The sequence below is a fragment of the Sceloporus occidentalis genome, unplaced genomic scaffold (assembly GCF_023333645.1).
Source record: "Sceloporus occidentalis isolate IW3139 unplaced genomic scaffold, rSceOcc1.0.p SCAF_51, whole genome shotgun sequence".
Classification (NCBI taxonomy): domain Eukaryota; kingdom Metazoa; phylum Chordata; class Lepidosauria; order Squamata; family Phrynosomatidae; genus Sceloporus; species Sceloporus occidentalis.
In genome coordinates this window covers 3,487,482-3,514,150 of record NW_028317031.1, presented here as the reverse complement: position 1 = coordinate 3,514,150, position 26,669 = coordinate 3,487,482, and the positions used below count along the sequence as shown (strand labels likewise).

At 39.8% G+C, this 26,669-nt stretch overlaps 5 protein-coding genes across 6 annotated transcripts; 2 read left to right on the top strand and 3 right to left on the bottom strand.

Moving 5' to 3' along the window:
• Positions 1–1,884: 1,884 nt before the first annotated feature.
• On the bottom strand, positions 1,885–4,222 carry LOC149288468 (intraflagellar transport protein 25 homolog). The gene is made up of 5 exons (XM_089491651.1): positions 4,122–4,222; positions 3,492–3,598; positions 2,943–3,011; positions 2,497–2,540; positions 1,885–1,977 (listed from the first exon to the last, which is right to left on the bottom strand). Exons 1-5 carry the CDS (start codon positions 4,220–4,222, stop codon positions 1,885–1,887), a joined length of 414 nt encoding a protein of 137 aa, XP_089347777.1.
• A 137-nt stretch (positions 4,223–4,359) lies between these two features.
• Positions 4,360–8,288, top strand: LOC149288467 (leucine-rich repeat-containing protein 42-like). Its single transcript, XM_089491649.1, has 7 exons — positions 4,360–4,416; positions 5,298–5,746; positions 6,292–6,423; positions 6,723–6,841; positions 7,125–7,213; positions 7,857–7,964; positions 8,172–8,288. Exons 1-7 carry the CDS (start codon positions 4,360–4,362, stop codon positions 8,286–8,288), a joined length of 1,071 nt encoding a protein of 356 aa, XP_089347775.1.
• Positions 8,289–10,795: 2,507 nt separating this feature from the next.
• LOC149288466 (low-density lipoprotein receptor class A domain-containing protein 1-like) lies at positions 10,796–12,951 on the bottom strand. The gene is made up of 5 exons (XM_089491648.1): positions 12,921–12,951; positions 12,603–12,725; positions 12,313–12,450; positions 11,360–11,488; positions 10,796–10,941 (listed from the first exon to the last, which is right to left on the bottom strand). Exons 1-5 carry the CDS (start codon positions 12,949–12,951, stop codon positions 10,796–10,798), a joined length of 567 nt encoding a protein of 188 aa, XP_089347774.1.
• Positions 12,952–17,822: 4,871 nt separating this feature from the next.
• Positions 17,823–22,596, bottom strand: LOC149288465 (transmembrane protein 59-like). Its single transcript, XM_089491647.1, has 8 exons — positions 22,459–22,596; positions 21,629–21,734; positions 20,624–20,718; positions 20,336–20,488; positions 19,630–19,711; positions 19,412–19,505; positions 19,030–19,138; positions 17,823–17,978 (listed from the first exon to the last, which is right to left on the bottom strand). The coding sequence occupies exons 1-8, from the start codon at positions 22,594–22,596 to the stop codon at positions 17,823–17,825; spliced, it is 933 nt and encodes a 310-aa protein (XP_089347773.1).
• A 224-nt stretch (positions 22,597–22,820) lies between these two features.
• LOC149288464 (transcription elongation factor A N-terminal and central domain-containing protein 2-like) lies at positions 22,821–25,270 on the top strand. Of its 2 annotated transcripts, none has more exons than XM_089491798.1 (4): positions 22,821–22,925; positions 23,881–24,022; positions 24,439–24,632; positions 25,082–25,270. In XM_089491798.1, the coding sequence occupies exons 1-4, from the start codon at positions 22,821–22,823 to the stop codon at positions 25,268–25,270; spliced, it is 630 nt and encodes a 209-aa protein (XP_089347924.1). The 2 variants fall into 2 exon arrangements, with proteins under 2 accessions (XP_089347924.1, XP_089347925.1); XM_089491799.1 differs by having other exon boundaries at positions 24,439–24,636; positions 25,086–25,270.
• Positions 25,271–26,669: the final 1,399 nt, after the last annotated feature.

Genomic DNA, 26,669 nt, shown 5'->3' with positions numbered 1-26,669 from the left:
TGGATGATAATTATCCGTGTGAGCCCACACTCATCATCTATCTGAACCACAACTGTTAATACTGGTCATAAAATACTCAGAGCCTGACTCCACAATTAGTTTGTTTGTGACGGTCGTAGCTTAAAGCATAGCCGGCTCCTACCTGATATTGCAAATAATTGTACATGTCCAGTGTTCAGAGTATAGAAGATTAAATTAAAATATGTTTTACTAAGAACATGGAGTGTGCTGTTTTATTTAATTAACTATTATAGGCACCCTACAAAAAAGGAAAGCCTCTACCTTTTCTTATTTGCGCTTCTGGTAATACTTGGTACATTAGCAAAATGTAATCGCAATAGGCAGAGGGAGTGACTGCAATAAACGGATCCCTGGTTAGACTCCACCTAATGGTAAAATGTTTTATGATCCATTAATAGGGAAAGCTGGGAAAGAGCACTTCTGATTTCTACTAAGCTAAAGGCATGATGATACAATTTAGACCATTGGTAGCCACACATTTGCACATGACACTTCTAAGTGTTGAGCTTGAATATTTGAATGTACTTTATGCTTTTAGTTCCTCAAAATGTATACTTGTTTTACAGATTGTAGTTAAGGGATCATTCCAGCAGAGCCCCTTCATGTCCCTTTTGTTCGTCACCCCTGTGCTGTCGTTTCTTCCTGTCACTCCTACCAAATCTTCCAGGACATAATAAGCTCCCATCTATAATGTTGTAGAAATTAACAAGAAACCATCAGAGACATCTGTTTAAGAACAATGCTTTTAGTCCAGCGAGCATTTTTACAGGCAATTGGACATCTCACTGGAAAATTTTGGGGAGAGTAAAGGCTGTTTCTAGAGTTAAATCAGATCTGTTGCTTTCTAAAATATTACATTTTGCAATACCAGTATTCTAAAAAAACTTGTGTTTTGTTGTAGCTGCCTTTGTTAACAATATAAGGAAAAGAAAAAATGTCGGTGCGCTAAGCTAGTCTCAGGCTCAAATACAAATGTATAATATGAGGCCTACCAAACAGTGTGAGCATGCTGCAAATACAGTGTGTTGGCTGTACAATTTTTTTTTTTTTGTATACATTGTACAGCCAACACACTGTATTTGCAGCATGCTCACACTGTTTGGTAGGCCTCATATTATACATTTGTATTTGAGCCTGAGACTAGCTTAGCGCACCGACATTTTTTCTTTTCCCTGTTTGCACATATTTGAGGTTGTTGGCTCCTCATCAGTCTGGTTGCAGCTTGCTGTCCAGGGGTTAAATGGGAGGAGGTTTAATTGCACCTCCCCCAACACATTAATAAGGTTTTGGTAGCCGTATAAACTGCTTTGTGTGCCCACTATGTAGGAGGTGAGAGTAGGATCTCACCCTATTGAGAGTGTGCCTTGACGTGGCGGGTGAGCTTAATTATGCTTTGGCCAATTCATATAACCAAAACCTCTCATTTATATCATGTTTATATATTTGTTGCCAACTTTATTAGGGTGAGAAGCGCAGACAGTTTTTTGTTAACAATATACCAGATGCCCCCATATAATATTTAACTTAAAACTTTATGTATATACTCTATGTATACTTCTTGTGCATAGTACTTTTCCCCAATCAAAATATTTCCCCCTTTTGGTTTTGTCCATCTTTGGTGGCATCTTGACATTCTACATCTGACATGAAGGAAAGAATAGCAGACACAATAGACTAAATAATAATAGATGTTGAAGATCAATGATTTATTAAGAAACACGTCATACAAGTGTTTGAAAAAGATATCCACAATTTACAGTACACATAAGGACAAAATATAAGGTGTCTTTTTTGCAGAGCAATATATTTACAAAAACAGAAAAGGGCATTGGACATCTCTTCATTTACATTTTGCAGCAAATCTCATGGTTCTGCCGATACACTATACACAGCCACAAAATGGTCATACCCAGACAGGATCACAAAGCGTAAATGAGTGGCTTGGATTCCAGGGAGCTGAAAGAGAAATCAAGACATTTTGTTATTAGATGAGGGAGAAGAAAATTACCCATATAATAGAAGACCTTTATAATATGCATGTTTTTAATATTATGGACCATATACATGTACAAGGCTATGATACACGTGGGCATCAAGGTGTGTGATGCTGCTGACATCTATAAAAGGGAACCGGGGCATCAACAAGATAGCACCCTGTTATACCCTGTTGACACTGGGTATACCTCAAGGGACCAGCTAACAGTTCATAATCAATTTGGCAGTTATATTTTGGAAGAGAAGCATTTGTTATTAGAGGTACTTGTAATAATATTATTTGATTTTAGGAGTACTTGGCTGCGCAAATCTATTAACAACATTTCTCTTCACCTGAGATCTGCTTTATAACCAAGTTCTAAACATACTGTAGTTGTGATGAGCTGTTTCAGACAGAAAAACCCTATAATTTATTAAAGGAACCTGCAGGGGCTTCGCTGGCCCACTTAACCAGATTTCAATAATCCAACAAATACTTACTGTAATCTCTTCATTCTGGAGCTGACCTTCCACATGCTCAAGATCTGAAAAAGCACACAGTCAAGCTGCACATCAGGAATAGGTTCCGAGACATCATCTCCACAGATAAAGCTGATATTGTAACGTGAATTTATAATATACATGGATAAATTCCATGCTACTGTACTATATTATATATATCCTAGTTTACAGAAAAACCTGCAACTCAAAGTAGGTTAAAGTCTGAGAGTATGTCCAGAGTACCAGGTCAGTCTACAACATATACTTCATAGTCATCTCTTCTGTTTTCCATAACTCATAACACACACATCACCAATTTAACAGCAATATATACAATAACAATTACATTTGCAGACATACAACTGGGTCGCAAAAGCTAGGAAGGTATTTTACCCTTGAATGGAATCAAATATTCATATTTTCCATTTTCCATAGAAAACGCTCACCTTTTTCCACGCAGCGTTCAAAATTGATGGGTTCGCTAGATATGCTTGTTTCAATTCGTAAGCTTTGTACTAGAAAATCAAGACATAAAATGTAAAATAAAAAAAGCATCAGTGTGCTCTTGTAACACAATGTTAAGTGAAGGATGAGAAGAAATTAGCTGCAGAACAATGTCACAGTTAAAAGGCACAACTAGGTGACAGAATCAAAGAATAGAGTATGACAGTGCCATTGAGCAGCATCTATTACTGATAACAGGAGGCATAACAATGCACTATGGGTGGGATGGGATAGCCGTCTACTGTCCATGAATCTGCACAAACTAGTTTTACATCAGGAAGCCACCTAATAGTTTTATAGACTACAACGCTTGCATGTTTTAAGCAGTTTGCAGATCAAGTAACAAACATTTCAGCTAATGGTATGGCTTCATAGACTTATATTGACTAGAAGGGTTGCCATGTAGTCAGCAATTTACTGGTAAGCGACACACCGGTCAGATACAGAAGCCAAACAATCGTGATTCTGCAGACAATGCTAGATTCATTTACTTAATGAACTCTGGAGAGTGATTTTGTTGATTTTTGAAGGACCGTTCAGGCTGATGATGAATTCTTGGGGAAACATCCCTGTTGATGTCCAGAACGTCTCTGGGTCCCTATTAAAAAAAGGGGAAAAGTGGAATTAGAGTCAGGAGCTGAAGTTACCCAGTTGTTGATGAACTAGAATTCCAATTATACTCAGACGTCAGGTAAGAAGAACTGTAGAACCATTAGGGCAGCAGAGTAAAATTTTAGTCCCACCACACTAGTCAACTCAAACTCAAATATTGGTGGTAATGGTAGAAGAGAGGGGCAAGTTGTGGGAAGAACTAAGGTTAGGAAAGCTTGGGGTAAGGACTTGTCATTCTGGGGGTATTGGGAACCAATGGAGGGACTTGCCCAGTGGGCACCGAGATAAGAAGATGACCCTGGCAGCGGTCTTCAGGATGGATTGGACTGGTGAAAATGGCTAAAAGGGGAACCGTGTTTTGGCTTAAATTAAGCTCCGCTAAATGGAAGCTGGAATCCCAAACTTCACTATATTGGGTAGAATCACGAGAAAAGCGTAATGCGCGGCTGCTTAAAGTAAATAAAACCGAGTGCGCCTGCTGGCCCTTTAAGAACCCCTGCCGTCCTTACCCGTCCAAAATATGCTCCGCGGGGTGCCTCTCATCGCTGGAGGTCGCCAGTGTGACCCGGGCCCCCGCTGAGCTCACACCCAAGTCACCCGCCCTGGTCATGGCACTGGAAGAAAGCTCTACAAGCGTAGCTCTCGGCACTAGTTGTCAAACCGTTGCTTAGCAACCAGGAACCATCTTCCGGAAATAGCGCACTTGCATCCGGAAGTTCCTTACAACTAAGCGGCCCTGGGACCCCGATGAATAATGACAGAGGTTCCGGGCTGACCTGTACAGACTGTGGACTCAGTGAGTGGGTATCTTAGTGTCTGTGGTGCCGTATTCGTCTCGGCGCGCAATTATCCGTCAGCGTGTGAGGAATTGGAAAAGATCTGCGTTTTCATTCGCATCCCTTTGTGACATTTAAGAGGCAGAACTGCTAGTTTTACAGTGTAAATACCACGTGAAAGCGCTGGTTTTAACCATAATATGTATTACACAGGCTATGAGGAAAAACGTATAATATATACAGTGTGCAAGCATCACAAAGCCACCTCAAATGCACAACCCCCTAAAACAAAAGCTTTCACCGTATAGGATTTTCTTATGTAGGTTTATGTGTAATGTATTTCATTGTAATTTATTCCGCATGTACAGAAGCATACTGTCCTAGGCATGGAAATATCTTAAGCAAAATAAATTAAACGTATACGTTTAGCAAGGAGTTCTCTCCGTTTGGGGGCATATTCACTAAATAACGGAGTTGTGTTCCAGGACCATGACTTCACTATATGTTAGGAAGATCAAACCCGGTGAGCTTCTGCCTCAGAAACAGCTTGGCTGGCCCAGTATAATGTATAGTTACATCAGTGAGAGTTGTTCAGTCTCTCCACACTTTGAATATATGCATTATACAGGGCCAGCTCAGTCCTCTCTGGATAAACTTGCCAGTGTTGGCCCTTGATATTGAATAGTAACATTAAGGAGCTAAAACCACAACACACCTGCACCTGGAGAGTCTTGGTTTTTAAACCCACTACTTATAGATCGTCACATCCAAGTAAATTGTGAGTTTTGTGCTCCCTGCAAGCCATTGGCGATTTTTTTGGGAGGTCAATGGGTTTTAGCATACTTTGTACAACCTGTATATATTATCAATTTGTGTCCCGTAAACAATTCTTGTCTTCTTATTCCAAAGATGATGTCACGTTGGCCAGAGACAAGCGAGGATGCAGGACCGGTTTATGTGCGTGAAAAGGGGAAGCTATTTGTCCTTGGGTCACAGATCTCCAAGAGCAAGACTCGGCCCTTTGGTCTCTTCTCCAAAGGCTTCTCGGTGGAATTGTGCATGAACCAGGGGGATGCGTGCAAGCAAAGGGAGAAGCCCTACTTCTTTAAATATACAGAACAGGGGAGCCTGCGCTATTCTGCCAAACCTCTTTTCATATTGACTCTTGATCTCATAGCTAATAACATTCAGCATGTGGATTCCCTGATTGGATTTCCAGAGCAGGTTGCAGAGAAGCTTTTTGCTGCTGCAGAAGTTAGGCAAAAATTCCTTGCATCTGGCAGTGGTCTCGCGTCCCTGCAGAAATTTACAGAGGCGTACGGGGATCTTATGCTTTCATCACTCTGTCTTCGAGGCAGGTATGTGTCCCAATGCTGTGATTAGACGCAGCCTTAGTGCTGAGCAGTGAAGAAGCTTTACAGAGTAGGTGGCAGAGCAATTACTGTGCCTGGGTGTGATGTACCCTGTCTACCTAACTCAGCTGCCCCTGGATAATAATTTCTGTGCACCCAACTTTATACAGTTTTTCACTACTCACTGCTAGGCTTTAAAAATATTGAATTCTATGTAAAAGAATGGAGGCAAGAGGATATTCTTGCTTGGGCTGCCAAAATTAAATATCCCAAATTAAATTAAATATTGTGGTAAGTTTAGAGGAAGGGTAGGGCCAAATACATTGGTATGCCGATTATTGCTGGTCAACGATTAAAAGTTATGGTTTCCATTATACGGTAAGGATTGCTAATCTTTAGATTTTACGCACATTTTAATGTCTGTCGTTTTTAGCTAGTTTGAAACAGTTTAGATTTTGGATTGATGATTATTTTTTTTAGATGATTATTTGGTGGGTTTTTTTCTGCATAATTTCAGAATCGTTTCACATGAAGTTTGTGCTTCTCTGCAGGCATCTCCTGGTCTCTGAGAAATTAGAGGAAATTATGTCTTTTCAGGGCCTCCGCAGCTTGGATTTGTCACATTGCAAATTGGGAGATGAACATGAGCTGATTGGCCACTTTACCACCGATGCATTGAGCAGGTAGGTGAGCGTACACTGTCTCTCTGTTAATGGCATCACTAACATGCCATTGCAGTGTGATAAAAAGATGAGGATATGTGTAAAGTACACTATAATAGTCTTTATACATACTCTTTAATGTGTTATTTCAGTGGAATAGCAACCCTATGGAGTCTGATACATAAAATGACATAGATATGGTATTGTTTGTTTTAGGGTTTACCCTGTAAATTGCAAATGCATCATTCTGGTGTTTTCAGCATGTCTGGCGTTATGTAAAGTAAGGGCCTTTTAATGGGATGTGGTTGGGTCTTTTGCAGCTTGACAGAGCTATACCTGAAGGATAACTGTTTGTCAGACGCTGGGATCAGGAAGTTGACTGCTCCAGTGCGGGTCCTGCACAGGGGACTTGGAAGTCTGACGGTGCTTGATATGTCGGGTGAGTTACAAGTTTGTCTCATAATACAGTTTTATTCGACGTCATACAGTTGGTAGCTACAGTGATAAGGCCATTTTTCCACCATCACTACAGAATCATTTTTCTGCACTAAACATTAAAACTTACCGTCATGCAGCAAAGTTAATTGAATTTTTAATGTTAATATGTACAAGACAGATGCGCATACGAATGCACTCCCTGCAGACTTAGGTCTGCCCCCAAACATATCTGATCTCCTTATAAAGTCTATGTAGATTTGATGACTATTTCTATTTCTTGACAGATAACCCAGGTGTCACTGACTTGGGAGTGACTTTCCTTTTTGCATTTAAAACTCTTAACTTCTTGGATATTTCTGGAACAGGAATAAAGGTGAGATATTGGGGAGCAACTGGCCTTTCGTTGAGGCAAAATAAAGAGTATGTTATCCTGTTAAAGGACAGTCTTCCAATAAGAAACTAGACTTTGTTGCCAAGATATGCATTTTTGTTTCATGCAATACTGAGCCAGGACGTAGCACATACAAATCAGCTGTCCTCTAGCATCACACACAACAAAGTTCCATTCTGTCTCTGGGAGCAACATCCGCACAAGCGTCGGTAAACTTCATAAAATGGGCGTCCATTGCCCAGCAACTGCACACAAGCGGAAGCTGGAATGGTGTAAAGCCAGTTCGTATTATTCGCCATGGTGTGCTAGTCCGGTGTCAACATGCTTTTGGTCATACGGTGTGCCTAGCACTTGTGGAGCCCTGAGCTGAAGATCTCTTGCCAGAGACAGGAGCTGGCGAGCAGAATCTCTTTATGCATTTGCATGCAAAAAAAAAAAGTGCATGTAAGGTCTAAAATGTACCTTTAGGGTCAACTCATACTATTATACATTAATGCTTTTATATTATAGAGAAGTTCTTTAGGCAGTGCCCATGCAACCCAGTAGCCTTGTATATATATTGATGGGGGACAGGCTAACACAAACCTGTTTTATTTTTGACCCTTTGCTTTGTTTCCCTCTGTAGGATGCTGCAGTTAAAAAGATTGAAGCGAGGTATGGATTAAAACACTCCAAAGACCCGCTACTTCAGTTTGACCACATGAACTGCATTACTCGGGGCTGGGCCGAACAGGTACAAGTATAATTGCTGGAAGACTACTGACTCCTAGCCCTCTACTGTATTGATGGAACACTAGATGTGGTTACGTGGTATATGTGCTGACACTCACGGCAACTGACTGTCTGGCTACACTAATGTCTGCAAGCAATTGGTTTGTTATGATTGTTCTATATGTATACCTGTCTATGGTGGTTAGATATATCTGCCATTTTGTTTCAGCTTTTTGATCAATGGGAAAGTCGTTTAGCAGCGGCTATTAAACCAAAGGAGACCCCAAAGTCTGGGACTGCAGCACAGCAATTTTGTGAGTATCCATATAAGGGTGAATACAATTAATACAGTGATCCATTCCGGCTCAGGATTCCATAACATCCTTCTTATTACCTTTGTCTCCCTTCAAAACATCTGCCCTGGATGAGCTGATTACTGGACCATTTTGTTATGTTATTGGACCCCCCAGGCAGTACCAACCAAGTGGCCAGATTAAAACACATTTGGGAGGAAACATACTCAGTGCCCATTTATCCTGTCCGCAAACATTCACTAAAAGAAGCATACAATACAGTCATGGAGTAAATCCTTGCTAAACTCATCGCTACCTTACAACACAATGGCGGAGTTTGCTAATAAGACTGCAAAACCTGAACACTGAGAACCTTTTAATTTGGACTGTCTTCTGTTTTCTGGGGCCATTAGTGTAGTTTGAGGCTAACAATATTCTTATTTGCTCTGAAAATGAGATAAGGTAAATTCAGAAATCTCTTTAACCGGGCCAACGACAATTTGTAGATCATTGGGTTGTGTAAATTATACAGTATAGTGTTAACTTTACAGGACAGCTGCATGAGACAGAAAATAAGTCTAGCAATTTGTGCTTAATTCTGAAAGGTGTTTGACAGTGTTGTTAAAGATTTAACCCAGCTGCTTAATCCTGACGTTTTCTTTGTGGATCTAGATGGAAAAGAAAAGATGCTACCTGAGAAAGATTTGGATGTCTGTGCTGTGCAGAACCCTCTTACAAATCAGCCCAAAAGGCTACAGTTTTACAGGACAACTGAACAGAAGGTTGTGCTACCCTCTGGCCATATCACAAGACACGGCTCAATCAAAAGACCTCATAAAGAAGAAACCCAAGCCTGCCCCACCCCATCCTCCAAACGGCCGTGCTTATCACTAAGTGAACAAGACTGGGAGTTGTTGAACAGTTACTGACGTCGGACACAGACAGGTTTATAATAATGGGGCACATTATCGGCCATAAAACAGCACTAGTTATTGGAGACAATATTCATATCTTATTTGGTCGGTGTTATTTTTATTTTGTAGTCTCTCTGGACTGTAGCAATTTTTTTTTTTAAAACATACCGGTATTTTTGTACTTGTGATGTCTTGCTACCATTCCTACAATATTCTACAATATTCTAGTAACCAAATGGTAACCCTTGCCCTAACATCATGCTTTGGTCAAAGAATAGATGAATTAATCCAAGAGGTTTTTTTGGTAGCTTGAATCTGTCATGATCAGTACTAAAGCTACTGTAGGGTTTACTATTCCACAGCCTGATTCCTGTTGGGTTTAAGCCAACCAGGACCTTGATGTCCATTAACAGAAAATCTGCTTAATTGTGTATGGTAAAATCTCCCCATATTTTGATATATTTGGAATACATATTATTTTGCCACAGAATATACAAAGAAATGTCAAGAAAGGAATTTGTAATAAATGTCCAGCAGTGGTACAAAGGACTAAACCAGCCCAATTTATCCAAATACAATTTATTTCGTCTGTGGTGGATGTTTTTATACCGTTAGAGAATAAACACAGTATAATTTGTTACATTGAATTATATATTTGATTTATAATAAATATTATTTTTATACTACCAGTTTTGTCAAGAAAATGCTATTTTTTCAAACTATTTTTGGTAACGTACCTTAATTATGTGCTTTAATGATATGCATTTTTTTCCAGAACTTGGTATTAATTACTGGTTTATTAGATTCAGTCTAGCAGTGTGCATGTCTCCTTTCTGAAGTTATATGTAAGTTACCCTGATAGACAAGTAGCATAGCAAGGTATTTAAAATACATGAATGAAGACCCTATTTTTTAGTTCAAATGTTGTTGTTTTTTACTTTAAAAGATACCAACAAATACAAGTGCTTTGGAGCACAGATCGGCAATTGGCAGAGTATAAATGAAAGTAAAAGAAGAGTAAATAAAGTAATAAGAAAGGCAGTCATAATCAATCAACAGCGATCAGAAACATAACAATGGCAGAGAAAAGAACATCATGGGGATGTATAATCATACACATCTTGAGAAAATTAATATAAGGTACTTTTACCTATGGAAACCCACATAATGTGGATCTGTAATACAAATCTATTGTCATATAAACTTTAATATATTGATTGATTTAGTGTATAGAATTGTAAAATGTAGATTATGGTAAAAGCAATAGATTTGCTTTAAGTTCAGGGTGCCATCTGGTGGGCTAGAAGGTTATCCATGGATTGGAGGAATTTGGTAACTGGGCTATAGCGTGTAAATTGGAGGAAATTGCCGCCCGGCTAGTTGTCCTGTGACTTTGAAAAGTCAGCTGCAGTAGCTTGCCGAGGGCAGACCTGTTCAAGGTATTATGAAAATACAGCAATTCCACAGCACTGGTCTCCCTTATAATATAATATTTTCTTTTAAGTTACAATGCAGATTTTGAATGAAATTATCAAAATGTTTTGTGCCTTAAAGGTTTAACTTCATGTATTAGAGCACATTCTTCCAGGCGAAATACAAGGCTTACACACACATAAATACGTCCATACGGTACATACAGGCTGTTGTTATTTGATGCACACGTATTCGTCAGACCAGTCTGAACAGTCTTGGGCTCCGTTCTGACACAGGCTGCGAGGGACGCAGTTGCAGTACTGGAAGAGGACCGGGTTGCAGTTCCACCAGCCGGACCCGCAAGAAGGGCAGGACGCCACTGATGGGTGAATGGAAAACAGTAATTAGGATCTATTTTTGTACTTTGTAAGCTTATCTAACATGTATCCTGCACCAATGATCAAATATGGAACTCTAAATAAATGCCCGATGTGTGTTAAGCGAACTCCATCCCTGGTCCCTATTCTGACTATCCTCTCACAACAGAAAAACAAATGGATACATTCTGAGAAGCAGAGCAAGGAAGAATAGTTTAACCATTATACTTTTTTTTTTTTTACTTTGATAAAAAGTTTTATTATTGCATCCACAGGTGAAACCTGTTATCCAATAAGGTTGGGTGTATTTTGTTTGGTTTAGCATTAAGTTCTGTAGTGGGACAAAAAACACCGCCCGGGAGGTTGGTTGGTTGTTTGGTCACCATATTTTTCATTGACCTAAACTTTTCAGACACTCACATGCCGCAGATTCGTCTGAACAGTCTCCGCAGTTATTAATCCCGTTGCACTTGAAGTTGCTGTAGATCCAGATTGATGGGTTACCACAGCGAAAGAATAGGTTTCCAGGCAGGCTGTCAGGGAGGTTACCTGGGGAAACAGAACAAGAGCAAAGTAAGAGTAATGAAGACTGACCTTCTGCATTCCTTGTAATATCAGCCCAATATCACCACCAAACACCATTTGCTCTCTGTGATTTAACTGGTTGAAATGGGGTCTGTCTCTCTGCAAATATTCTTACTGCATGAAAGGGGCCCCTGCACCTATCGGACCCACTTCTGGGCCCTCACACCTGTACTCCTGATCTGCGGTGCAGGCAAATTCATAGATGATGGGGCTATTACATCTTTTACCCCATTGGTAATCCATCGATTTGCAGGGTCATGTAACGCTGTGTTACGTGACCCTATTGAACTCCCGCCTCGGTGAGTGGACCAGTCAACATCCGACCAGCTGTCCTTTGGGTGAATGAAGCTTCACAGCAATATGCAGCCACCAGCAAAGACCCAACAGGGTTCCTCTGTGGTCTATTCATCATCTGGTTTTGCAGAACATGGAGATGTGATATCATATTCCAGAAGCAGTCATCAGGCACTGCACACAATGTGGGGATCACTGCCGAAAACTACACAGACCCCCAACCTGCATCACTGCAGACAAAGCTCTAATGATAGCAGCTGGTCTCACTAGTCGTGGGGTGGGGGACACTGGAGAAGAATTACCCAGGGCCCCATTATTATTATTGTTACTGTTCTTGGGCACCTGCATGTTTTTGTGCAAATCCATGTTTGCTCCTGGATTCTTTTTGACTTTTTCATCATAATGCAACAAGGTACAATAACACGTACAACAGAACTATAAAATATGTCATCAGACTGCATTACAATAACTTGAATGATTGGAAACGTACTTACTGCATAATGAGGCAGCTTCGTCCTCTCCATTGCCGCAGTCATTTGCAGAATTACAGACTTGTGAAGGCAACAAGCAGGTAATTCTATCGTCACACAGATACCCAGTGAGGTTGTCTGCCGTCGTGCATAATCGGCTCTCTGACGATGAAGACCAGAAACGTATTTTGTAATTTACTTGCGATATAAGCCAACCAGCATAAGTACCGGCGACAGGTCCAAATGTTTCCCCTTATCTGCTGAGGAGGAAACACTGATAATCAACCACCATTTCCAATTTGGAAGAATATTACCTGGAGTGCGTGCAGGAAGGGCGAATATGGTGGCCAACGCAATCGCAACAGCAATAATTATCAGCATGAACAGAACTAGCACTGTAATGCACACGCATTTTCTGGTGCAGCCGTGACAGCAATCTCAAATCAAAACAGAAAGAATAGTAATTTAGGCACAATCCTCCCCAAATGAAACCCATCCCAGTGTCATCTATAGATATACTGTATCTATATATAATATTTATATGAATTCTGAATTTAAACAGCTCACCTAACTGTATCAATCACATATAACGTGTCTTATGCTGTTCTATTCAGTCTGAGAATTTAAATTACCTTTTTCCTCTTTTTCAAGCATTGTTTCCATAGAACCGAATGAATTATTATCAAAGTTTCTCCCCTGAAGGAAAAATGGAATATTGTTACATAGATAAATACCATGTGATTAATAGATTAACGCGTCTGGGTGTATGCGGTTTTCCGTGCTCACGGTGGAGGCAGGAAGAAGTGCCACCCAGTGTATGCTTAAAGACCAGAGAAGACCTAAGAATTAATCTGCAAAATGTGTTATTTTTTTCTGTGAATCCTGGTTTTAAATTCAAATAAAGCAGATTTTCACTGCTTTTGGTGATGCTGTATTTTGAGGGCTTAGGGTACCACAAACTCTTCATCTTCACTCTAAAAGGATTAAAGGGTAATATTGGATCTTCCCCGGGGACCGGATTGGAGCCCCATAACTTTACCGGCCTTTCTAGGTCCCAAAATCCCAGTACCCACTACCTGAACCAGACAAGTACTAATGGGCTCACGTGGGTAGCTGTGAGGAGGCGAAAGCTTGGTCCTCTGGCCTTAAGCCGGCTTGGTTTGCCGGGGCACTCATCGTGTGATCTGGTTGTATGATTGGGTTGATAAGTGCACTACACCCCTGGTGGTGGGATTTATAGCTGGGGCTGTGTGTGGCACTTTTTGTGCACACTCTCTGTAGGAATATGCAACCCGTTCATGCACTCCCTGGCTGAGGGTTTGATCTGTGACCTTGGCCTGGACTATGCTCAGGAAGCTCCAGAAAACTTTGAAGCTTTGAAGCAATTTCTCACAGGTACTCGCTTGATTTTAGCCAAAAGACCAAGAAGCTTTCAGCCTTCATGGGCATCACCAGCAGAGTCTGGCCGGTATCCCTGTAGATACGCGAGAGCAAGGAGGTCCACGTCTGGACTCACCATTCCACAGGAGATTCCTGAAGGGGACTCCTGCAGGGACTCACTGTAGGACAGGCTAATAGGCTGTTAGCTATTTTCTTTTTTTACCTGTCTAAGCCTTTTGGCTGGTGGGTGGAAGACAATTTTTATAACGCCGTCAACATAGCTGGGACCTATGATTCATTTTATTTTATTTTTTGTACTCGTGAATTGCATATTTTTATTTGCGCATGTGGTGTGCACATGACTGTGGATCAGGATAGTGACAGATTGGGCTTTTTGGTGGGGTAGATGGTCCTTTTGTCTGCCATCTTCCTGTAAAGGCTTCAGTCCCTTATAGTGTGGGACAGCATAGAAGCTCTGCCCCAGGAGGCCAGCGTAGCATGCTATAGCATGGCTCAAATCAAGACCGCCGTTATGGATTGCTCTGATTTAAGAGGTGGTTTTAACTCTCGGAGAACATTCATGACCGTGCAGTGAGTGGGAACTCTGAAGCTTTGCTTGTTGTTACTCAAGTTGTTAGCATAAATGTGCATTTCCAAAACCTGGCCTCGAGCAAAACTGTCAGTTTCAACAACAAAAGCTTTTTGAGTTTCTTTGATCTTGAAAAACCACCGTCGCTAGTTATAGCTCCAAACTAAACTGAAGAACCTTTAGAAGATCAGAGCGTAGGTAGAGTGCAGTCTGCGGCTGCATGTATCTAGCAAGCATCTGCATGTACCTCATTTATCGGCGCTGTCCTTAAAGTGCCAGGGCCAATTCTTATACCCCGTAGGTCCCTGGATTGAACTATACATTAATAAGGATGATGTCCACCCGTTTGCTGGAGAAACTGGCCAGGGTTAGCTCTTTAGTGAATACACTGTGTTATATATTGTGCAATGTAAGCAAGCTAAAAGAACAGCTTTTTATAGTACTACAGAAACTTACATATTACGATTTATCATAATATCAGAACCCCTGTAAATACTTAATTCCACCCCTGATCGTATCTCTGTGTCTGCACACTCCCAACTACTCCTTAAGGCTGTAAGCTTCCTTTGCTAATATATTCATATAGACTACAAGTAAATCTATTAGCGCTCAATAAATAAAAATACATACTCAGGAAAACGAGATGACTCTTTACGTAAAGCACATGCATGACAGCATTGGAGGGGAAAGAAGAGAGGGAGTCTGATCACCCTACTCGAAACCTCTGTATTTCTCTAAACTTTTATGTGGCTTCAACCACAATACTAGGTGTACCCCCTCCTTGTTAAACTCCCATCACACTCAGTCATAGACGGGGCATGTGTGTGGAAGGAAATTTCAGTCACTGAGCAATGGTCCTTATCAAATCCACGTCACACAACATTAATATCTGCACTCAGCGATGGTCTTTAGGCATACCGTTATACATCCAGCCTACTAATATTGTAAATATCACGATGGCGTCTCACCTTGGGATAGGTTCGGTTCATCTTCAGGTATAAGCCTTAGAGCAGCTTTCTGAGAGTCAAAATCAAGTTATATTCTGCCTTTGAGCACTGCTTTGGGTGAATACCTGCTGGAGGTGTACATACAGAACCAAGAGTTAGGCTTCAGGTTACCTGGAGACCGAAGAAACACTGAAGAGAATTACTAGCTGGGGACGGGACGCCGGCATTTACACAATTAGTCACCGTTTTGTTAAATGGATAAGGACAATGTATCGCTGCGATCTAATTATGTATTCCAAGTCTGCCTATTGTGTCTATTTCACTAAAAACTAAACCTGCAATCTAATTAATAGTAAAGCAGGACTAGCCAGTGAATACAAATAATGTTAAATTTACTAAATCAATGAAATCTAGGGGCATTTTATCAAGGAAATATTTCATCAAATGCACTTCTTTTTCCCACATTTTGTATAACCACTTCACCCTACTATATGTCCTAAAACTAATCCAGGCAATTTCGATAAATTATTTTCTTTCTTTTATTATCTCTGGATGAATTATCTAGGTAGTTCTGCACAGAAGGCTTTCAACAGCCTCCCAGCAGAAGTGGTAGAGGGTAACACAGTGAGGAAACATGCATGAGAGAGGCATAAAGCTATCCTACATCTAAGATCAATGACTAGAGTAAGGTTTGAGTCTTTACATCAGGAAAAACACGCAGACTGAATGTTTATCTGACATTGAGTGTTGCTTGAGCAGGGAAAAGTCCAGGCCTGTAGATAAAAGACGTTTGCTGGAATTGAACAGTTTTCTTCAATGCTAATCTACATCATTAATTACAGAACAGCATTTAATGCTCAAAGGAAATATTTGTTTTTGGACTTCCCCTGTAAAACTATAGCCAATTTTCCCTAAAAGGTATATTGTGGAATTTCATGTTGAATCTTTGTAACACACGGTTAAGCATCGCTAAATTCATTTATTGAAACATTTTTTTTTTGTAATTTAAGTACCGTAATTGGAGCAATCAATGAGTAGGATGTAAGCTTGTTTGAGCAGGACCTCCTCATCTGTTGTCTCTGTTAGTCAAATTGTTATGTTTCATACTACTTGTTATGTCCTGTCCACCCATTGTACAGCGCTATGGAATTTGATGGCGCTATATAATTCAATAAATAATAATCAGGGGCATATTAACCTTCAGGCGCTCCCCATGTCTAAACCATACTCCGGCAAGCTGCACAGGGTTAGGGGCCGGTTGGGTAGATCAGTGATCTCCCATTAAACAAGCCAATTGAGCAGTAGCACCACAGGGAGCCTAGCCCCCCCACTAGGCCAGAATAGGCTACTGGTAATAACCATACAGACCCTTAGAACAAGAAGATGTCTAATACAAGGTTATTTTTTTGTATATATAAATTCTGGTAACCGTACCATTAAGTGAGGATACGGCAGCACTTTATGGCCACAGTTGAGTCTTGTACCCCTACATACAATGGAATAGCCCAAAACTAATGCACGGATATGTTTTTGCCTTATAATACAGAAAAGCAATTGCTGACTTTTTATATTAATTACTAGGATTTGAATGTTCAGCACTGGCCTTGCACACACGCACACATACTTTTGTCTATATAGATCCGGGTTTGATGCACAGATTTTTGTTCACAGTATGCAATTCTTGTAAATTGTGAATCTCCCCAAAAAATCCAGGACACAAAAAAACATTTTTGATAAGTAACATTTTATTAAAGTGTATCTGTGGAATTAAACATCAGTAATCTTCCAAACATTAACTCTCTTACACCTCTATTGTCCACTAAAATTACTTATGTTTACCAGCCAGAAATATGATGTTCTACCATAAAAACTTGTCATTTTATAAAAAATGATATTATAAATCGTACAGGGGCTTAATCTGATAAAAATGAAAAAAAATATTGCACCCACATATATACTTCTCACCCAACGAAAAATGAATACTACCGTTGCAGGCTTAAATGATTTGCTTTTAATACATTAAAATGTTTGTCAAAAAAGCCTACAGAAGCAAAGCATCTGTGCAAGTTTACCAGCAAAGGAAGCAGAATTTAAATGTAATTAAAGATTTCTTTAATAACCAAAAAAAACAAAACACTTGTACAATGTATATGATTAATTCGTTTAACTACTGTATGCTATTCTGCTTCAAGTGCATCACCAATAGTTGGCCTTAGCCCCATCACCAAGATAAAAACTAAATGCAATACAAACCGCAGGCAGTCATATTAACCTGCAGCATTTTAGGCTTTATAACAAGCAGATTCACGGCAACGACACTACCGATCAGTCCAGTTCTGGAAGAAGTTTCCGGAAGGCCTAAGATTAGGGTAAACATTTCAAGCACCCATAATAGAAAATAATTATCTCTAACCTCAAAGCATCATCCGAACCACAGCCACACCAGAACAAAACGGACTAAGACTAGAGGTTTACACTATCCAAGGGACATCGATTCTCAGAGTACGGTGTGATCTTCAGCTCCTTTTTTATTTCTTTACAGAGGAAAATCCAGACTCTCCTCAGAATTTAAGACGTTAAAGACAAGAGGGGGGGGGGAAGGCTGCCATTTCCCTGACTTATATGGATGAATGTGACAGATCTACTTTGGCTGGTAATGGTCCCGCTTCTTCATTTTCCTCAGGTTTTCCTCGGAGAACCACAATAGATGCCGGCGAGTATTTGCAAAGCTTCTGTTCATTGATGTATTCCAGATCACCATAGATACTCAGTTTCTACAAGACACAGAAAGCAGGTAACAGTGGTACAGCAGTCAAAGAAGAAAAAAAAGTTACCAGCTCTCAAACCTACATCGGACCTTAGTGCTTAATGTTGGCACACCTGCTCATCTGCCATGCCAAGGCACACTATGTGTCCCAATTCCCCTCAATTTAGTCTGGGCATCCTGCAAATAAATTCTTCCCCATTTCTTATCACAGATACGGACTCTCATGCGTCAACATGGCAGGTGAGCTTGTGTGCTTTTGGCCCAAAAATACATAGTTTAATCTATGTATTTGCAGATTTACTAGCACTAGTAATTGGTTTTTAATATATATATTAAGCAACAGTATTTAGCGTTAGGACCCAACTACATTGGAGTACTTGGCATAATACGGCCATATAATGTGACTAAAACTCCAATTTTGTCATTTTAGAAAGGTGTTTTTAAGTAGCTTTAACTACAGTCATAAGAGTTTATAACCTATTTGATGTGAGTGCGTACATACATACATACATACATACATATATATATATATATATATATATATATATATATATGTATGTAAAAGGGTGAAGCCGTATTATTCCAGTAGACACGATGTCAAAAAATAGAGTATTGCAGAGTATGCGGTGATACCTTTTTTATTGGACTAACATAATATTAAAAAGACAAGCTTTCAAGAGTTATCCTCCCTTCATCAGGTCTGAAGCAATACTAATCAACATGATAGAGGTTCCACCTCTAATATTATGTTAGTCCACTAAAAAAAGTATCACCGCATACTCTGCAATACTCTATTTTTTGACATCGTATATATATATATATATATATATATATATATATATATATACATACATACATACACACACACATGCACTTTATTTTAATAAAATCTAAATGTTTTTGTGCCAATGAGAACTCCCTAAACTGTGCATTTGCCCACCAAACAAATGATAGAGGGATGCAGCCGTCACTTGGTAACCCGGCTCAAGCTGCAATGGAAAAGAGGCCGTTTCAACCCTTTCATCAAAACCAAATCATCCCATTTCTGACGTGCTTACCTCATTAGGGATGTACTGATCAGCTGCTGTAGCTACCGTTGCACAACAAATCCAAAGCAACACGAGGACGGAAAGTATCAGGGAGGCAGTGAGAAGCCAGTTTGAATTCCTGGGCAGACAAGAAATGGAAAAAGTGGTAAGCAACACTAATTCGGGTGTAATAGTGCATGGATGTGATTGGACGGAACAGGTCCCCATAATGGCTGTAATTGCTAAAGTGCAGAAAATATACGTCTCCCCGCCCCAATTATGAATGATGGTAGTATTCATTTAAGAAAAAAAGCCCTGGATTAATTTTATAAAGTTTCCCGTCATCAATAAAGTCCTGATTGCATTACATATTTACACACAAAAACGTTCAGTCTTTATCACAGAGACATACAAAGAAAAGCATTTCATGAGGCCATCATTACTCTCCAACTCCAGAAAACCTGCTCTGTGGCTCCAAGGACCTTCTCCATCTGGTGTAAGGTCAGCTGCAAAGTCAAAAGAACAATGTTTACACCTGCGGGCAAGGTACTGAAGGAAGGAGTTAAATACAAAGAGGTTTCCCCCTATTCTATAACATCACTGTAATAGGGGTAAAATGACAAATCTTACATGGTGTTTTATCCATCATAATGTCAGTCAATGGTGGGCTTCCTGGCTGCAGTTGTGGGATGTGCTGAACTTCAGGCGGAGACTGAAAGAACCAAATAGAGAAAAAAAAATTGATTTATGTGAAATACATGTTATGTCAGAGAAAATGGTATTTACAGTTCTAGCTAGGAAAACCAGGAAAGGATTGGAACACTCATTAAAAGAGAGCCGAACGTCCACAGGCTACATGCATCTGCTAACAATTACTACATCAGAGAACATAGTTTTGAGACACAAATTTTACAAAGAATGTTCAAAAGCAAAACTATATGTTTATGAAGTGAAAACCAAGGAAATTAAATGTATATTTGAGAAGTCCCTTGGGTGTCACTAACCTAATGAGGACTTGATGAAGTATCTTCACTATTGATTGGATGCATTCGTTCACTTTAATTTATTATTATTATTATCTTTTATTTATATAGTGCCCACATTTTACGCAGCGCTTAATACAATACATAAATTCAAGGGGTCTGACAAGATGAGAATTGACAGACTAAGACAAACCGATACATTAGGTGGAGAGAGCCCGACTCACAAGCTTGTTTAACAGATTAAAAAATATTTTTAGATGTTACCATCTAACTAGTGGAACACAGGCAAACCCTGTTACAGAGCCACTCTATTTATAGAACGACACAAAATATCCCACCCCGATAAACAATACCTGGATTACAACAATCTGCCCGTTATCCGCCTGCACATAGAAGGTCCAGGAGGACGTGACAAAGTCTTGTGCAGAATCCACCATGTCACTCCAGAAGGCTCTCACCAGAGTCAACGGGAAGAGTAGATGAATGCGAGGCATCATATCGGACAGCTGCAAAGGGATTATTAAAGAATTCAGTGCTTTACAATGAAACGAGTGCTGCAAAATATGGGAAGTTGCTGCTTGTTCTTCCCTTTATTATATGAGAAAAGCAAAATATTACTTTATATTGGGCAACAAACTTACCTCTTTCTGTTTCTTCTCTGCAAAAGGCATCTGGCTTTGGCAGCCCAGATTGCAGGCATACTGCTCATTGGATTGAGGATAGGCTTCCATGCAAGCTGGAGGAACAGAACAGAAGCCATTGTTTTATAGCTTCCAATGTTACTCAGATAACTATCTTAGCACTGTTTGCTTACCAATCTTTAAACACACAAAGCCTTACCTTATGTAAATTACTAAGGTACGATGTTTATTTTGAACAACAAGAAAAAGGGAGGCTCTAGTCACGTAACATTCATTATGGACAGGTTTAAATACCATTGGTAGAGTCTGCTACAGCAATGCCTCCTGACGGCTTTACACTGACTGTATACGTATGCAAAGGATTAGGAAGTTTAAAGCCACAGCTGAACAAACGAATGTGGATGCCAGATAGAGGGGGGAAAAGGCAGAAAAATATGAACCTATAGAGATCGATGTTAAATATAAGGCACCAGCGGCAATTTTTAGGAACCCCAATTGCCTGGCTCCTATATTTCATCTACCTTTGTTTAAAGCCAAATTTATCACTGATATTAAAATTACACAAAGAGATCAAATAATCGAAATTAAAAAGGCACGGTATTCAACAAACAATGAAATATATCTCTCTACCAGCACTGTCTGGGTATCAGGTTGCAAAGTAAGGAAGTTCTGAAACAGTTCTCAGATTATACGGAGGGCTTCTTGGGGTACTAAATATATTTACAAATATTGGAGCATATATTTGATTGTTAGGAAGTCGCTTTCTGCGCCATTTAATCTATATTATGTATAAACCCCGTATTACGTGGATTCACAATGCTGGAAGATACAGGCGTTTTAAAAGAGATGGCTTGTAACTATACTTTGGGAATAATTCCGCACAGCTAAGGATAACTGTATACTATGGATCATTTAACTTATCATGGAGCTCGAATATACATCAAAGCACTGGGAGGGTATCTAGCGTTGAATGTTTTCTGTATGTGATGAGTGTGACACAATCACCTGATTCACACTCCGTTCTCGTTTTATTCAAGTCAACTCCATCCTCCACAAACTGACAGATTGTAAAGAGCCGACAGCCCCTGTGACAGGCAAAAAGTTCCTCCTCCTGCAACGAGAGCGCAGAATATTACATTCCAGATCAGCATCACACAAAGCGATGAACGGAAACGATTAGAAAATATAAATCAAGGCTGTCAATCTAGATGTCACGGAGTAATGAGTGACAAGCGGACATATGTAAAGAAGAACAGCAATAAAACAAAACGCATTTAAATTAAAGAGAGAGACAAGATCCCTTCTAGAGGGCAAACCAGCCATATTATCTTGGATTTGACCTGGAAGATAATCTCAGATAAGCGTAGAGACAGACCGCGCACGCGGCTTACATTCACTAGTCTTCTGCCTATAACTAAATGTCAGAGTAGAGACAGACAGGAGTGTTTCTATAAGTTCATATTGAATGTTGTGCATATAGGCGAGAGCTATTTAGGAGCTGTGAAGGGATAAGTCCCTGAGAACTATATAAAATAGTGAAACACGTACCGGCCATGTCTATTTGGGCCTAGGAGGCATCAAGCCATGTAATAAATATTACAATTGATGTTGATATATTATATGATATGATGCTCTACAGAATCATTATGAGCAAATGTGAATTTAACCCTTAAAGTTTATATTTAAACTTCCAAACTGTCAATTAACGAATTGCGGATTGACGAATTGCGGATTAATTCGTTTAGTACACAGCACTCCATTGTGTTGACAAGGAAAACATAAATAGCACCCGAAGGGGTGGGCCTAAGGCCTACTCAGGGCAGCTAACGGCTCACCTCAGGGTATGTGTGCAGAGGGTATGTCCCTTCGCAAACTCCATGACATGAAGCACTGTCCCCCAGAGCGGACTCCAAGGACCCGGCGCTCGCATAAACACACACCGTCACAATCAAAAGAGCCCGTACGAGCGCCATCTTCCTACTCTCAACTACTTCCGCAATGCCAGGGGGCGGGGCTTATTGCCTTCTCCAAGCGCGTGTTACCAAAACAGCTGTGCTTAGAAAGTCAGGAGTTTGTGTTTGGTTACGTCATCACGGCGCGACGGTCCCGTGCTCGGCTAGGTTTCTCTCCTGTAACGATACGCTGTACCTCAGTACGGAAACGCTTTGCAGTCTCCGCATTTATACAGCGCAGGGAAATGGATAAGTTCGTTATACGGAACCCAAAGCTTCAAGAACCAGGGGGTAAAATTTCGTGTAAAGAGAAGCGGGCAGCGGGGCAGGCGACTCTGTATTCCCTGAAGGTAAGAGAAACTTAGGGCCGGTGAACAATCCTTTTAATTTTACAAAAGGGCCATTAAATCAGCTAATGGAAAAAAAGTGCCGTGGTAAATGTTTACGAATGCACCCAAATATAAATAATTACAAATATGCATAAGAGAGGAGAGAATGGAGGGCTATGTGGAAGAATGGAGGGCTATGTGGAAGAATGGAGGGCTATGTGGAAGAATGGAGGAATGTCTGCAAGGATGATGTAATGTTAGTGAATATGTACTACATATATATTTATATTTAATGCCCTATGGTGATCTCACACGCGACATGATGGGACGGAGCCAAACTATTTAAAATTCAGTCTTGGTGAATACATTTTTTTGTTTGTTTTGCAGACAGTTGATGATTTCTATTTTTCACTTTAACTGAGAGGATCCCGCTATCCGTATCTCACATGTATATAATAATATACATAACTTTATCAACACGTTTAACTTTCAGTTCATTACATAAGATTTATTGAGAGCACCAGCAGATTCTGTAACAATAAACTAGTTCAGAAATGAGATGTATAGGAAGCTTTTGATATAATTATCGAGAGTGATATCACTCAGACCTGTTTTAAAAGTCCTGGGTAGGTGCCCCAATGTCTTGTTTTTGTGGGTAGTAGGGATCGTGGGCCAGCTGGAGAAATCCTCTGATCTACCCTGACTGGCCCAGTGAGCCGTTAAACCAATGGAGGTCTGTGCTGTCGCAGCAGAGACATTAATTGCATCTCATACGAGGTCTCATTGTGACCCTCTGAACCTGAGTGCTGCAAGATGGCTCTTTGGGAAAGGTGGGCAGGCGACCGCCACACTTTTGTTCTTGCCACCACTACTCCATCACAGGTATCCTGATCTGCACACCCAAGATGTATGGAGTATGAGTTTGTGTTACACTATTGCATAAGAGGACACTTTAATTTATTTTGTTTCTTTAAAGAGGGTTGTGGTTCTGGAAGATATAATGAGATGGAAATGTATCCTGGAGCTTCCCAATCAGACAAGTAAAAAGCTGCTGAGAACACTGCAAGAACTTCAGAAGAAAATTCCATCTGAAGAAGTGATCAGATCAACAAAAATTGGTACTGCAAATCCTGTGTATCCTGGTAGGGGTAGCGGACATGGGAAAGGCAGAAATGCCAAATGTTAGAACAAGCGTGATGGACAACCATGTGTCTTTCTATCTACTCTTCATTTCTTGAAAAGCCCTTTTAATTTAGTTTTGCAGCGTTAAATAAACAGTGTATACAGTATACTACATATATAATGTGTTTTTGAAAAGAACTTTAATATTTCTCGTCTAAAAATCTTTAAGCCCATTATAGTGACATCTCAGCCTCCTCGTGTGCTTCGATGATGATTAATAAATGATATAGCAAAGAAACACAACCTTGCTGTGTATTTTTTGGGGGGGGGCATGGGTTGGAAATTAGATGTTCATGGTTTTAGGACTTGTGCATTTTTACTGTGCCTTAAAGGCTCTATTACTTATTCCCAGGTGAGGCAGTGGAAAACCTCCAAAAACACAGTGACGGAGAGGTGTCAGACCTAGCACGAGAAGTTCATACCCAGTGGGATACATTTATAAAGGAGAAGCGCTGCAAACCAAACATAGAAGTGAGGAGTGATGCAGCAACAGAGAAACTACGTCTCAATGCCAGGCGTCTGCTGGCCGAGGCATTGCTTGTGGAGGTCTGTGGTTTGTACTGTATGTTCTGAAATGGAATAACGGATTATGCCAATAACCAGCAACACTTTTATACTATACTAAACAGAACTATCTCAGGAAAAGTAATATAGAAACTGTACCACAAGCAAAATGAAAAATCAGATGTTCTTCATGTCTGAAAACATTCTATATACGCTACCATTCACAAGTTTGGGGTCACTTGCCTGAAGTGTATATATTGCCTAGATGCTACCTAAACCAAGTGTGATATTAATGGAAGTAAATGATCCAATTCTTGCCAATTTACTAAAGACTTGGTGCTTTTTCTATTTTATAAGTAAACTTTTATATAGTCGTATTTATTGTCCATGGAGTGTTTGCATGGTAAATATCTGCTTGTAATTGTCCGATGTGTTTTACAATACCCCAAGTATACCAACTATACCAATTCATTATCTGTTTTTATCCCTAGGCAGATGACTCCTTGGTTGAATGTATCGAACGTGAAGTTTTTTACCAGAGCTCCCGTCTGATAAACGTGCATTATCGGAGGACGGTTCGCACACTTGTGTTTGCTCTGAAGCACAAGCCTGAGGTTCGATCAAATGTCAGGGATGGAGCTACGCCAGTCGAAGAGCTTGTGCGAAGTCATAAGAAATAACACGTGTTTACACCCATTGGCAAAAGCACCACTTAGGGAACATAAATGGCAAAAAAGAAATTACAGTCCTATATACAAAATGAAAGGAAAATTAACCCAGACAAGTGTCCCAAACAGAGGGGCTGATCAGTACCCCAAGTTCAGAAACTGCATTATGATTTGTAATCTGAATCTAACAACTTGGCAGGACTGTAACTGTGCAGTTGCCTTGGGAGGATTCCCAGTTTTCCTTCGGTTGATCAAGTTCTGGGCGGAATGGAGCATTCCTAGGAAATACACCACGGAAGAAACTATTAAATGGAGTGTGAGAACACCATATACTTAACACCTATGTGTAGGACATTTGAACTTGAGCTGATCTTAGGTTTTTAAGACAAATGGCAAATGTGCAATTTGCTAATGATGATTGTACTTTGTTTTTTGTTTTTTTTTTAAATATTGTCTTTTAAGAACTGATTTCAATGTTATGTTTGTGGCTGCTACCCAATCTTCTTCATCACGTTGTACTTGCTGAGCTCTGAGATTCATTAGCCGGTTAGTACCAGAACCCAGATAGACAGATATGACGGTCCTCACAAAATAGGCTAATGTAATAAACACTTTATTTTTGAGTAAAGATTTTTACTTGTTAATATTTTGTATTCTATATTGTTTACCTGCATTATTTGTTTTTAATTTAGCATCATCAATGGTAATAATATTGGCTTAACTATCAATTAAATAGATCTGCACTCCAATATATGAAGCATAATATAAAAAAACAATGTTAATAGACAGTATAAAAACCCAAATAGCAGCCAAAAGAGCAAAGTGAGCCAAGACCTCTGTGTGATAATCAACCTTCAACATTTCGGCAAGGTATCTCCTTTATCAAAAAAAATATATAATTATAACCCTACATCAACTATATAAATATACTGAAAGTAAAACTCAGCAGTTCTGTGTCAGCGCTCGTGCAGGTTCAAAAAATAGAAAATATCTACATGTTTTCTATTCCGTAGAGATCAAAATGTATATCTTTATTGCATCAAACACTGTATTGCATATACAAATTAAAACAAGTAACTGTAACAATAGAAAACATTTCTTATGTCCACAAATCAATGTCCCGATATGCGTCCAGTAAGGAATATAACCCAACTGGAGTGTCAGCTCAGTAGAATAGTCCGTTGTCTTACAAATCACAGTCCAAAGTCACATGTGTCTGTACATAATGTTATAGATGAAGATGCAAATGCACATTTGCCAAAAAGGAGTAAATTCTATGTCTAAAAAAGAACATAAAGGATACAGTGAGTGTTACTTTTACCCGAGTCCTTTATTAAGCTAGATGCCCTAGTGGTGTTATGGGGAACTGCACACAAAAAAGTTTCTTATAGCGGCCAAGAATTGTAAAATC

What these genes read in the sequence shown, in the direction of transcription:
- LOC149288468 (XM_089491651.1), bottom strand. Translation starts at nt 4,222, where the DNA reads ATGACCAGGGCGGGTGACTTGGGTGTGAGCTCAGCGGGGGCCCGGGTC. An exon ending in GCGGAGCATATTTTGGACGG is followed by an intron (nt 3,599 to 4,121) that starts GTAAGGACGGCA and finishes TTTTTTTAATAG; the next exon opens with GGACCCAGAGACGTTCTGGA. An exon ending in CACTCTCCAGAGTTCATTAA is followed by an intron (nt 3,012 to 3,491) that starts GTAAATGAATCT and finishes TTGATTTTCTAG; the next exon opens with TACAAAGCTTACGAATTGAA.
- LOC149288467 (XM_089491649.1), top strand. Translation starts at nt 4,360, where the DNA reads ATGAATAATGACAGAGGTTCCGGGCTGACCTGTACAGACTGTGGACTC. An exon ending in TCACTCTGTCTTCGAGGCAG is followed by an intron (nt 5,747 to 6,291) that starts GTATGTGTCCCA and finishes GCTTCTCTGCAG; the next exon opens with GCATCTCCTGGTCTCTGAGA. An exon ending in GACGGTGCTTGATATGTCGG is followed by an intron (nt 6,842 to 7,124) that starts GTGAGTTACAAG and finishes ATTTCTTGACAG; the next exon opens with ATAACCCAGGTGTCACTGAC.
- LOC149288466 (XM_089491648.1), bottom strand. Translation starts at nt 12,951, where the DNA reads ATGGAAACAATGCTTGAAAAAGAGGAAAAAG. An exon ending in CCTTCCTGCACGCACTCCAG is followed by an intron (nt 12,451 to 12,602) that starts GTAATATTCTTC and finishes CTTCATCGTCAG; the next exon opens with AGAGCCGATTATGCACGACG. An exon ending in TTCAGACGAATCTGCGGCAT is followed by an intron (nt 10,942 to 11,359) that starts GTGAGTGTCTGA and finishes TTCACCCATCAG; the next exon opens with TGGCGTCCTGCCCTTCTTGC.
- LOC149288465 (XM_089491647.1), bottom strand. Translation starts at nt 22,596, where the DNA reads ATGGCGCTCGTACGGGCTCTTTTGATTGTGACGGTGTGTGTTTATGCG. An exon ending in CAGAGAAGAAACAGAAAGAG is followed by an intron (nt 20,489 to 20,623) that starts GTAAGTTTGTTG and finishes ATCCCTTTGCAG; the next exon opens with CTGTCCGATATGATGCCTCG. An exon ending in CTCATGAAATGCTTTTCTTT is followed by an intron (nt 19,139 to 19,411) that starts GTATGTCTCTGT and finishes TTGTCTGCCCAG; the next exon opens with GAATTCAAACTGGCTTCTCA.
- LOC149288464 (XM_089491798.1), top strand. Translation starts at nt 22,821, where the DNA reads ATGGATAAGTTCGTTATACGGAACCCAAAGCTTCAAGAACCAGGGGGT. An exon ending in GATCAGATCAACAAAAATTG is followed by an intron (nt 24,023 to 24,438) that starts GTACTGCAAATC and finishes ACTTATTCCCAG; the next exon opens with GTGAGGCAGTGGAAAACCTC. An exon ending in CCGAGGCATTGCTTGTGGAG is followed by an intron (nt 24,633 to 25,081) that starts GTCTGTGGTTTG and finishes TTTTATCCCTAG; the next exon opens with GCAGATGACTCCTTGGTTGA.